The 13,047-nt window shown below is 41.5% G+C and overlaps 1 protein-coding gene across 1 annotated transcript; it reads right to left on the reverse strand.

Annotated features, from left to right (window-relative positions):
• Positions 1–391: 391 nt before the first annotated feature.
• On the reverse strand, positions 392–4,878 carry rnf26 (ring finger protein 26). The gene has a single exon (XM_063493244.1). It carries the CDS (start codon positions 4,443–4,445, stop codon positions 3,087–3,089), a length of 1,359 nt encoding a protein of 452 aa, XP_063349314.1. The 5' UTR covers positions 4,446–4,878; the 3' UTR covers positions 392–3,086.
• Positions 4,879–13,047: the final 8,169 nt, after the last annotated feature.

The raw sequence follows: 13,047 nt of genomic DNA on the forward strand, positions 1-13,047 counted from the left end.
TTATGCCCGACAATATTTTCACGGACCGGCCTTTAAGGTGTCGCGGATAAATACAACAAAATAAAACTAGTACCGGTACCGAAAAAAAGAAGATTTATTCATAACACACGTGAAAAGACCCAGGAAAACCGAGTTAACGATAAAAACGATAACAAAATAACGCTGAAAACCGATAAAAACCCTGAAAACCATACATTTCGGACCTGAGCCTCAACTCTCGCGGCCCGGTACCAAACAACTCACGGACTGGTACCGGTCCGAGGCCCGGGGGTTGGGGACCGCTGCTATAGATTAATGAATTAATGGGTTGTTTAATAAAATCCTCTGCAGGTAAAATCGTACAAAAACATTCACTTGGATGAAGGAAGATGAAGAGCTTCAGTTTCAGGGATTGTTATTTTATTACAAACACAAGACAGTCACATGGCAATTTAAAAAACATAACACACATTCATGTCGTTAACTCACATTGTCCTTCACTGCTCACATAGTTCATACATTCAGCAATCAGCATGTGTTTCTACCCACTGCAATCTTTAGTTAGGACTGCCATTGGTGCTTTAGAAATACCTGAGAGCGGTCTATTCTAACTACAGGCTCTAGAATCATGAATAATCTTCCAAATTGACACTGAGACCGCTTTCACCCGCAGTAGAAAACGTGACATCATCAGTATTTTACATTACACAACTCGAGCCCCTGCAAATTCTTCAGAAATTGCAATTCAAACTACACAAAATTAGGATTTTTATATGATCTTGTAAGAAGGCAAATCTGATCAAATGACCAGTGGCATTTTCTTCTTTCTCCATATCTGACTCTACACCACCCACCATCAATAACAACACAATAACTGGTGACAAAATATTGTCCTGTAAACTTTTAACATAAATCAATTTTAGTATTTTAAATGAAACAGAGAAAAGGGAGAAACAACCGCAAATTAAATTGCAAAATCCTTATTTGTTTATGGTCCTTTTATACCACAGAAATTTGTTTTACAGCAATGTCAAAAGAAAGAGAAAACCATTTATGGATTACTTGTCAGTTGTGACTGTAACTCACCTCTGGCAGAGGACAGGAAAGACCCTATCAGCTGGAAGAAATAAGATAAAATAAATGGAATCAAGCCTGACTGGAAAGACAAAAATGGTGAAGTGGTTCACAGAGTCTGGTCTAAAGGGTGAAAGCTGCATTTATACATACAACATTCATGCGTACAGCATGTGGAATTATGTGTTCACTAATAAAGTAAAAGCACAGTTTTAGCTTCCTTCCTTCACAGCTTGGCCCACTGGAATCACAACTATTTAAGACATGAGTGGTAGAAAAGCTTTTTGGCAATGCCTGAGGCTCAATGTAGCAACACTGGAACACGAGAGGTGCACTGAAGGTGAAATTTGGACCGATTTTACTTTAATTTAATACTCCATTTGTACCAGGGAAACTTCCAACCCCCCCCAAAATAAAATTTTTTAAGAATATAACAGACTTCTTTACCACCTTGTTTTTGAGCATTCAGTTGACCAAACCTAAGAACTGACTCTGAGTGGTCAAATGCACTGCATCTTAAAAGAAACCCACCAGTAAACTGAAAAGTTCTCACACACAAAACACAGCAGAAACAGAAACAACACTGTTAAAAGAAAACTAAAGGGGAAAAAAAACACTAAAGAAAACTAAAGTGTTTTTGGGAACACAATAACGTGACAGAACAGCTGTGGAAGTGACAAGTTAACAGTAAACGGCTAACAGCAAACATATCTACAGTACTGTATGAATCGTGTGATTAAAACAATTATATTGCCTTGCATTGCTTCTCCTTCACAACATTAATGAATCTTTTGCTTCTGTCGAGTGTGTCTCAGTGCAATCCTTCACGTTTTGGTTTCTGTAACTTCCACAGCTGCTGCATCAAATAGTTGTTTCCCCAGAAACTAAAAACTTTAATTTTGTTTTAGCTTTTGCAATGTTTTTTTTCTATTTTTGTTGTATTTTTGCAGTTTTTTCTTTCTCTATTTGCTGATGTTTCTTTAGTTGCAGTCTGTTTGACCTCTCAGGGCCACTGTAGTTATCATCTTAAATGGGTAGCAGACAGTCAGCAAGGTTAATACTGGCAAACAGCTGATTCGTGGCTGATTAATCAGTGCATCCCTGTGGCAAACAGTAGCAGACACAGCTTACTCTTAAATTAGAGACTTGCCCCCAAACTCAAGACTAACTCTAGGATTTGAGTATGGATTTACACTGGAAAAGCAAAAATTAAAGCAAAGCTCAAAACACACACACACACACAGCTGCACACGTGACTGATATTTAAAGCATTGTAAGCATTGCATCCCTGAACAGAGATCATTTTGATAATTGAATTTTTTCACTTCCAGCTCCTTGGGTATAAAGTTTATATGATGCCTGAAGGAACGGAGTGGAAAATAATGCGTAGAATTAAGCAAGCAAGGCGTACCCACGCTGCTACCTCACCTAAACTAAGGAATATTCTCAGAAGTGAGAACAGAACTAATTCTGATATTTTCCAGGGGGTCATGTGAGAAAAAGAAGCTTGTGTTTACATTTTTGATGCAAAATGCACAAAGAGGTGCTTACAGCTGAAAAAACAAAACATCTGGCTTTCTCTCAAAATGTATACAGCTGTATCACTTTTGTGATGCATCATGGCACAAATATTGTGCACATATAAATATGTTGACTTCTTGCATACTCACAGAAAATGTTTACCATGAGAACTTGTACATACTATGTGTTGTTTACATTTAGTGTATAGTATGGAATCAGGGCACAACATGTGCTGTTAACGTGTGCATGCATCTGACACCAGAAGACAACCTGGTGACTTTTTGTTTTCTTACTATCATTAAATCTCTCAATTCCCAAATAATCCAGAGCTATAGAGTATGTTTAACAAGTCTGGTCTGGTCTTTTCACTTAAGTCCCATTTAAGTGAAAAGACAAAAAAAGAAATCTTTAAATAGTAAAGCTCACTGGCGGTAAAACTTATACATGTAGATACTGATAGGCTGTGAGGCTCCTTGGCATCAGACACCGGTTGATCCACTTTGGCTGGTCCCTCATAGATACACGTCCATGGTGTTGAGGATCATTTGCCGACAGAGCGGGCAGTTCTGCTGGTAAATGGGCTGCCTTAAAAGAATGTGTGTACAGTCTCTACACAAGCAGAGGTGTCTGCAAGGCAGCAGCACCACTGTCTTGGCACAATCCTGACAAATCACACACTTCTTCCTCTCCTCCTGTTCCTTCAGCAGAGTCAGCAGACTCTCAGCTGGCAGAGGTTTACCATCTTCGCCTGAACATGACTTCTTCTTTAGCTGCTTGTCTGTGCTGGAGGAGGGTAAAACTGGATTGAGCACCTCCTGGTGGGCTCCATCTCCTGCTCTACCATCTGGTGGGTCCCGCCTCTCTTCCCCAGGGTCACCGTCACCTCCAGCTCTGTTGTTGCTGTTATTGTTTTGCCTGTGAAGATGTGGTCGGAGCATCAGGCCAATCAGGCTGCTTTGGTGAGACAACTGCTGCCAAAGTCGTCTCTCCAGTCGGTAGATGTGATAGAGGATCCTCTGCAGGTACTGCACGTTACGGCGTATAAAGTGAGGCGTGCACAGTAAGGCTGAAGTGATGCAATTGAGAGCCAAACATAATCTACGGAGAAGTGAAAAGGAGTTTATATAGTCTACAACGCGCACAGCAATCTGTCGGGACAGTCCCGGGTTCAGGTAAGCGGTGGTGGCCAGTGCAATAGTAATGGTGAGCACGAGGCCGTAGATGTTCAGTATGAAGATGCTAATGAACATGTGCACCAGTGAAACCAGGAAGTCCAAAACCATCTTGCAGGGTGTCCATAGCAAAGCTGATGTGCCGGCCAGGCTGCTGTACAGAAAGGTGAAACAGGTCAACGTGAGCTCCAGCGCCTTCTGCAGTGGGCTGGAAACCGTCTGCCACATGCTGACCAACGCCAAGTAGACGTTCTGGGTAGCGATAAGCACAAAGTTTACCACTGTGTTGGTAAAATAGACCACCAGGCTGACGGCGATGCCACAGCCCTCAATCACTGACAGCAGCCCTCGACACAAGTGCTCCTTTCCACGCAGTAGGACGTGCATAGACAGGTAACCCACCATCTTCAAGCTCTCCAGGAGCCCCTCCAGAGCCAGCAACAAGCTCCCCAGATTAGCCACAGTGCTATGAGCTAGGTTTGATGTCGCCTCCGCGGTGGACACAGCGCAAAGCAGGACGAGGTTTCCCAGCTCCAGCACTGAGTTATAAAGGAGGCTGGGCAGGCTGGTTATGAAGGTGATAACTGCCAGGAGAGTCTGCACCACGGTGTGGACGATGACAAAGTTCAGGTCCAGTAGTAAGCAGATAGCATCCAGACATTTTCCTACAGTGGAGATGACAAAGTTCACCAAACCCATGGTAATATTTCTGTAAAGTATTACTGTTTACCACTCGGTGCTCTCAGGTTGTATCCACGTTAAGTCCATTTCTCCTTTCTTTGCTTTGAGTTACATGTTGTTGGTCCTTTAAATCAGCACACCATTCTTCGTGTCGTTGAACCTCAACGTCTTTATTTTTCATGTTTTTCCCATTTTTCATGCACTGAAATAACGACATAACACAGCAAACACGCGCTGCACAGGCGGATGTTTAGTTTCAAAAAAGCTCCATACACTTCCGTTTATATTCCGGGTTTCGTTTTGTTGGGTGTCCGGTCAAACTACCGTCCAAAAACACTTCTTCGGCCCAACGACGACTTTATAAAACGGCCGGACCCATAAACAAAATCAAGAAAAACCGGGGAAAAAACAGACAAAAGGTTTTGGAGTCTTTACCGTCGTTACTGTATCCGCCATATTTGTTTTGGTCGAGTGAGCTGACGTATGTGCGTCGTTCCGCTGAGCATGCGCACAGTGTCCCCGGTGTTTACAAGCGGGAAAAAAGTGGGTTTAGAAAAAAAGTCGCACATTCAAAACATATTATAAAGGTATGCAGGAATAAAATTACGCAATGTCCATAACATTTATAAAAATTGACTTAATTAAACTAAGTGATTCTAAAATCTTTTTAAATGATTTTGTTTCCCTACACTTTTTTTTTGCTTTTTCACACTCGCTTTTATTTTTATTTAATCATTTTTATTTGTTGTTGCTCTTTTTCATTATTTTTAATCTAAACAAAATTTACGACACTGAATATTAATGCAACTTCTAGCATTAGTGAGAACAGTAATAATAATAACTGATAACAGAAAAATAATTAAAAAAAATAAAAATATTTATATATGATATAAATATTAAATATCTGTGGAGTGTATATAAAAGATGGACACATTTCAAGGTCTCATGAGTGAACCTCATGTTCTGCTTTAAATCTACATTCCCTCTCATGTCCAGAAACTTCTCTGCTTTCAAAATGAAGTTATAGTCTACATCTGTGAAAATGACCTGGATCCTCAGGAAGCACATTCCTAATGAGTTTATGGTTTGTCCTGCTAGTTTCAAATCTTACTAAATACAGAATTATTTTAGTCTTGTGATTTATAGTCAGGGGCGTAATTTCCAGGGGGCTTAGGGGGGTTAGGGGGGTTATGACCCCCCCCCCCCCCCCCCCCCCCAAATAAAATTATGAATTATCTTGGATAAATAGGCTGTTGGTTTTCTTTACTCATTTCAGTTATTACCAGCAAAATAGTTGCATGTTTAATCATCTGGGAATTTACCCAGATTTATTTATTTATTTAGGCAGAGATCTTGACCCCCCCAGTGTTCAGCACAAAGTTACGCCCATGTTTATAGTCACATTTAGAGTCAAACAATCAAAATGATTTGTTGGAAGACAGCCTGGAGAGATGAAGGAATATACTGAAGAGGAGAAGAATGAAAGTCTGTGTGAATGAGAGGGAGGCAGGTGCAGCAGTGAAGATGCAAGGAGTAGAGGTAGTGAAGGTAGATGAATTAAAATCTAAAGCATCTAAAGCAACAGGCAATGCGCAGGAGAGGTGAAGAAGAGAGTGCAGACAGAGTGGAATTGGTGGAGATGAGTGATTTGTGACAGAAGGATAACTGTAAGACTGAAAGGGACGGTTTACAAGATGATAGTGAGATCTGCTACGATGTATGGTTTGGAGATGGTGGCACTAACAAAGAGACAGGATGCTGAGCTGAAGATGCTAAGATTTTTGAATGGGAGTGACCAGAATGGACGGGATTAGAAATGAGTACATCAGAGAGACAGCTCAGGTGGAGCAATTCAGAGACAAAGTTGGAAAGGCAAGGCTGAGATGGTTTGGCTATGTGCAAAGAAGGGATAATAGATATATTAGACAGGGTTTTGAATATGGAGATTCATGGAGGTAGTGAAAGACGACAGGCAGAGGTTGGTGTGACGGAGGAGAATGAGAGGGATATTGTGAGATGGAGGCAGATGATCCACTGTGGCAACCCATAAGGAAGCAGCTGTTTATTTAACATGAAAAATGCTTTTTTTTAAAAAAATGTTTTAAAAAGAGTAATTATGAATTAGTATATACGAGCTTTAATTTGCATCATATTTGCTATATCAAATATTCACACTGATGATGTAGAAGTCTCAAAAACTCAAGTATCAAATCCAATAATCCCATCCGGAGCTCAGTGTTTTTCACTTCCACTTGCCAACAGCTTTTGAGCCCTTGAAACAACTTGGTTGAGGTATGGAAAAGATCGTGGACAGGCCTGTTAGCAAAGCAACCCTGCTACTTACAAATGATGCACTGGGATGAAGATCACTTATATCATGATGCAGTGCATCACAGCACACAGGCCAAATGAAACCCTGTGTTTAAATTAGCCACGCCAGCGGCTTTGACAAAGCATAACTAATTGACGCTGCAGGGATTGGGACATGTTGATGATAACACTGGCCACATAGGAGAAGAGGTTTTTTTGAAAGTATTTTTGAATTTGTTTTGTTCAGTTTTTTGGGGTTCCACATTTTTTTAAATAAAATAAAATAATTTTTTTTATATGTGTATCTCTAAAGTTGTGGGGACAAACATTTACAGCCATGCAGTGGAGATCTGTTTCCTTTTCTTGGGACAAAAATAAGTCCTTACAGTATTTTGCATCACACTTTACGTTGAAGATGTGGGTTGTGGTCAGGAAAAGATTTAAGGATTAAGAAAGTCAATTCCAGTTACAGCTGCCTAGGAAATCCACTCTTCAGTACTTTGACCTTTCATCACCATGTCTTGCATTTTCCTCAAGCCATTCCATTTACATTAAGGGATATATCCTCCCATTACATCAGCTACTTCAGTGACAATGAAACAAAAAAAGAATTGCGGTCCTGAACAATATCAAAACAGTTTCCTTCCTTGCCTTTTGCCTCATCCCCTCCATCTGAGCCATTCAGAGCTGGACTTTTTTCCTCGCAAAGGGAAACTCTATCTGATACGATCATGGGAAATCCTGCTCTGAGCCTTTGGACGCCTGACAAACAGCATTTGTTTAAGCATTTAATGATGCAGCAGGGATACACGGGGCAGTGCAAGAAGCTATAAAAGGTCTTGTGCACTACTTTGTCTCTGGCGGAGAGCTTCTAGACCTACTCCTTTTATGGTAGCTAACCTTCCCTCTGGTCCGAAAGCAGACCCTTAGTCAGTTTCCTTTGTTTGTTGACTGGTCAACTAAATCCGTCTCCTCTAAAAGACGAGATGAAACAAAGGGTGGCTTTCATATGGAATTGTATGTAGAATTTCTATAAGTTTTCTTAATGTGCACTACATAGAGTTGCTTCATTTTCTCTCATCAGTCAACAGACACGGTAGATTCCACTTTTTTATATGAGAAAAAAACCCCACTTGCTACCATTTGTCTTCAACTCAGAGCTGTAAGCTGCCTCCTCAGAACTGTTTAGCTAAAATAAACATACAATGTCAAAAAGTACACAAAAAGGTCATGCAGGGACATGGGGTGGGGGGTGGGGCTTGCACAGGATGAACTGGAGACACTAAGACAAACATTTGAGGATCCACAGATATCCAGTCTGGAGCTTCACACCTGCTGGGACATTTCCACCCATTAAAGAAACTCCCACAGAATAACCTTTAACGACATTGTGTAGGTGATATGGATAAAACTATACACATCTATTCACAGATCTATGTGAACTGTCATGAATATCATGTTAATTCTACATTGCCAAAACAAATTAGAAATCAGTGAAAATACTGATGTGGCAGTAAGGATGGACTCGACCACACGTCAACGCTTTTCATCATCTTTATTTACAGTTGCTTGTTCCTTACACTCACAGCTGCAGCTTTCCAGCTGCCAGCCGAACACACACCACCACCACCACCACCACCACCAACAACAACAACAACAACGCTATTCAGGACCCAGTTCACTCTTATAAGCAGGGGAGGCATGATGAGCTGATGCAGCTCAGGTGTGTCAGCATCCCCCGCAGCCACGCCACGAACCAGGCCCCACTGCAACTGACTTCAGAAATATAACCGTATCACAGACAGGAGATAAGTAATCAATGGAGGAATAGTCTGCCTCCTAATCTCTTGTAAAAAATATGTATACAACTGCCAGCCACTTCTTTAGGTACGCCTGTTCAACAGCTTGTTAATGCAAATATCCAATCAGCCAATCATATGACAGCAGAACAACAGTTGTCTCAAGGTGTTTTATATTATAAGGGAAAGACCCTACTATAGTAGAGAGAAAACTCCAACAATTCAGACGATCCCCTGTGAGCAAGGAGGTCAGGAGACAAGGGAGAAGGACAAAACTTTCTCTCCTGTTACTGACGGTGAGTGGTGTGCTTTATTAGATACTAAACTGTTTTGCTTTATTCAGAAAATGTGAACAAAATGTGTGCTGTGTGAGAGTGGTTGTCACTGCCATAGCTGAAAACAAATGAGGCTGGACATGAAAATCTATTACCCATCAATGAACTGTTACAGAATGGACAGGCATGTAGACAAGGCGAAGACGACTTGCTAAAGTTTAAAACAACTAACAGATCGGGGAAGAGTATAGTTGCAGACTGTCATAAGAAGCCTTGATCTGTGGGTGAAAGGCAGCCGTCGTGTCTGCCTTACCTGGGCGGAGGCTACTCATCACCAGTCAATGGCAATACTTAAGGACCAGTGCAGCCATCCAGACTCCACCAGAATATCACTCCCTTAGAGCGGTAAACGGGCTAGTTGTTGGCGATACCACGTCAAGTGTGTAATTCTGTTTCTCCTCTTTTCTCTAGTGACTCAACCAACCTCGGATCACTCCCTGACATTCACCTTTCCAGAAACACCGCTTCTCCTGCCATCACTATGGATCAAACTCTGGATCACCATTCCTGGTCCTCCTGCCTCCCACCTTCACCTCAGTAACTCGCGGATCTAAGGCTTCTCCTCTGCACCTCAGCCCCCACCCACACATGTTTGCACTGAGTAGGAGATGCGCCGTATGTCATTGTACATCTGTATAGTGACAATAAAGGCATTCTATTCTATTCTAAAAATTATTCTACAGCTCACTGTCTTGCCTGAGTCCTGCTCTTGAGTCCAACTAAGTAAGTTGCAAAACATGACAGCAGACCATGTTCATCCCTTTATCACCACACTCTACCATCTTCTGATGGCTGCTTCCAGCAGGATAACACACCTTGTCACAAAGTTGAACTCATCTCAAACCGGTTTCCTGAACATGACAAAGAGTTCACTGTGCTTAAAAGTCCTCTTTTGTCACCAGATCTCAATCTAGTAGAATATATTTGGGATGCGTTGCAGTAAGAGAGCCTTATCATGGATGTAGAGCAACTGTGTGATGCTACGATGTCAATATGGACCAAAATCTCAGAGCAATGTTTACAGCAACTCATTGAATCTATGCCACATAGACCTAATACAGTTCTAGAGGCAAAAGGTGGTCGAGCCCAGCACTAATGATGATAATGATTGTATTTTTCAAACAAAGTACATCATGTCAATGTTTGTCAAAGGCATAACAGACCCTAGCGCCCAGCTTTGAGCATGTCTTCCAAAGTGTTTAGCTAATCTTTGTTTAGTGAAATTACAAAAAGTCATGTGTGCATGATGTGCAGTTTGCTAACCATCACTCCAACCTCTGTCTGCCTCCCACCTACATCACATAGATGAGATGCTACTTGCTGAATGGAAGTTATGACTGCAGAATCATCTAGTATGCGAATGAATGAGAAATCGAATCCTTTTAATTATACCAACAATGGACTATTTTGTAACACTTGTTCACATAGTTTACCCCAGCAGACCGCAGCATAATCACTCTGGTGACCACACACTGTCGTAAAACATCAACAGAAGCTGCCTTTTTTCGTCTCCTGCGTAGTGATTCATCCAAGTGAACTCTCAGGTATTTTTACTGCTGTACCATCGCCACACATCTCCCCTAATGGACAGAGTAGTAGTAGCGTTAATCTTGGACCTCCTGAAGTCCACCACAAGCTTTCTCTGGTGTTGTGCAGCCGACCACCCTAAGGTACTTTTTGCTATCCTGTTCCCTGATGCTTCAACAGCTATGTGGAGAGCATCTGGGAGTAAAACAAAAAACCCCCCCAAAACAAAAAACTATACTGGGGTGTAAATATAGCCTTGTGCAATTCATTCAGATTCCTGTGCTTAATCAGCTTTAACCTATAAGATTTAAATTTATTTCTAAAGTTCAGATTTCTGCATTTTACAGACCTGATCCACTTAGGTTCATTTTAGGAGGCAAACTACATCACTTTCTCCACAGTTTTGAAATGTGCTGTTGTGGCTTTGACTTCAACTTTTGTGTTCCCAGATCCTGTGGTTTATTTTGAGATTCACTGATGTCTTTGGCGGCTGGCCAGTGCACTACACTCACATCAATTTACATTTAGATTACATCTGTTTGTGTCTATGCGTGTGTGTTTTACACAGAGCACAGGGGGTAGGCGGTGGATTTAAGACTTCTCTGGGAAAACACAAACTCCAAACAGTAGAAATCACTGGAGTGCAGACTGGTCGAGACCCAAAGCAGGACCCCACATTCCTCTGTAACCCTCTGCCTCAGGCCTGCTGCCTCTGCAGCTCATTCAATGGGCGAAAGAGGCAGCGAGGGAAAACTGCTAAAGAAGGTGAGACAAAAGAGATGGCAGGAATGTTTCTTATGTGACTCACAGAGACGTGACTGGGATGACCAAGAGTGCAGAGGTCCTTCAGCGTGACGCTGATGGTCTTTCAGTCACATCTTTTCAGGGTCTCTTCTGCACATCTGCAGGATGTCCATCAGTTTGTAGGCAGCAGTAGCAGCTTCCTTCTTCATGACTCATCACTCTGTTCGAGAACTCACTAAGATCCTGCGTGAAATCATACAACTAGTCTTTTAAAAAAAAATCTTTGTATTAGTCATCACTTTAATCATCGAGTCAAGCATCAAATACGTTTTTTTTTTATCACTCCTACCTCACCCAGATGGTCTAATACTTTTAAACACCTCTGCAACTAAGAACAGAAATCCTGTTTAATCTGACTCTTTCTCTGTGTAGGTATCAGGAATTGATTAAAAGATTTTTGAAATTTTTCAGTGTTTCAGTCCATTCAACTTACACAACCAGATCTGATAGGAAAATGCTCGCAGTACAAAATGTACGAAACGTAGCAGCTTCACAAAAACGCTCTCCGACTGTGAGAAGTTTCTGTGTCAGAGCAAAAGACAGATTAGGCATTAACTGACATTAAGACAGATGAGGGGTACCACATGCCCCAAAATTAAACCTCAATTGGAAAAGTACTACATTCTGCACTGATGGAAAAGTGACTGACATCAGCAGAAACAAAGAAGAGCAAAGAACTCAATGGATTCTCCAAAGCTGTAACTAACCAATGTGTGGAGTTTTTTTCTTCTGAGTAACTGAAATGTGATTGATGAGCGATTAAAAGGTGCACCTCTGTGATGGGATCTTCTTTGTGATTAAAGCTGCATCCAGCATTACATCACAGTTTTATGGGATTACTACACAAAGGAGAACAGAAACGATAAAAAGGGTGTCCATAGGCTTGTTTCTCTTTACACAGTGAATCAGCTGTTGAGTATTGGTGAAAGACTATTATCAGCTGTACCCTGACAGAGCTGTGGTCACCACAGCCGGTAGCTCTGCATGTTTGATTTTGGTAGACCTTGTTAAGCAAATGTGTAAAACACTACACTATTGAATCAATCAAAGTATCTTTTGATTCGCGTGTAAGATGCTTCTTTTATCCTCATTTTCATTTCAAATTACTCTATGAAACAACAAACTGAATTTATGTGCCTTCACTTCAAATCAGAAGATGTGAAACACCAGGCCTGAACACTGAAGAAACATGTCAGTGGTGGGTGGATTTATTATGATTAATGCCACCATTACATATAATCACCATGGTGAAGCAATGCTCAGTTCTTGGCCCGTGTGGTTATGAAAGTGGCTCTTTGTCACAATCCCTGTTGTTGTGACGGAGTTTAGAAGAAATTCAGATTACTCTCCCACTCCTTCCCCGAGCCCCCTCGCCATACCAGCCGCTGCCGAAAAGCCCCCCTTCCCGTCCACTGGAGTAACTGACAATAGCTGTCTCTCATGTTGGGCAGACAACCCCCAAAACAACTTGCTCTTGAGTGTGGCCTTCGGAAAGAGTGACTCTTTTTCCTCTCTTTCCTTCCTCTATGGCCGTCTTAGCCCAGCAGCACATCTCTCTATACAAAAGTGATCATCCATCACTGAGGAATGGCGCACACAGGGGTGCAGGGTAAGGGCACGCTCAAGTCAGTGCGTGAGAACAGGAAGTCTTCACAAGCTAGGATCAAGGGTAGAATTAAGCATTAGATAAAGGTGGAGATAAACTGCTTCTACCTTTTAAAGATAAAGCGATAAAGCATCTTATATGTCTACGAAGGAGAACTAGTTTTGACATTTTGGTAAATACATTTTATTCTGTTTTTTTTTTTTTTTTGAATAACACAGCTTTCTTTCTCTCTCTGTACG

The sequence above is a fragment of the Pelmatolapia mariae genome, linkage group LG14 (assembly GCF_036321145.2).
Source record: "Pelmatolapia mariae isolate MD_Pm_ZW linkage group LG14, Pm_UMD_F_2, whole genome shotgun sequence".
Taxonomy (NCBI): domain Eukaryota; kingdom Metazoa; phylum Chordata; class Actinopteri; order Cichliformes; family Cichlidae; genus Pelmatolapia; species Pelmatolapia mariae.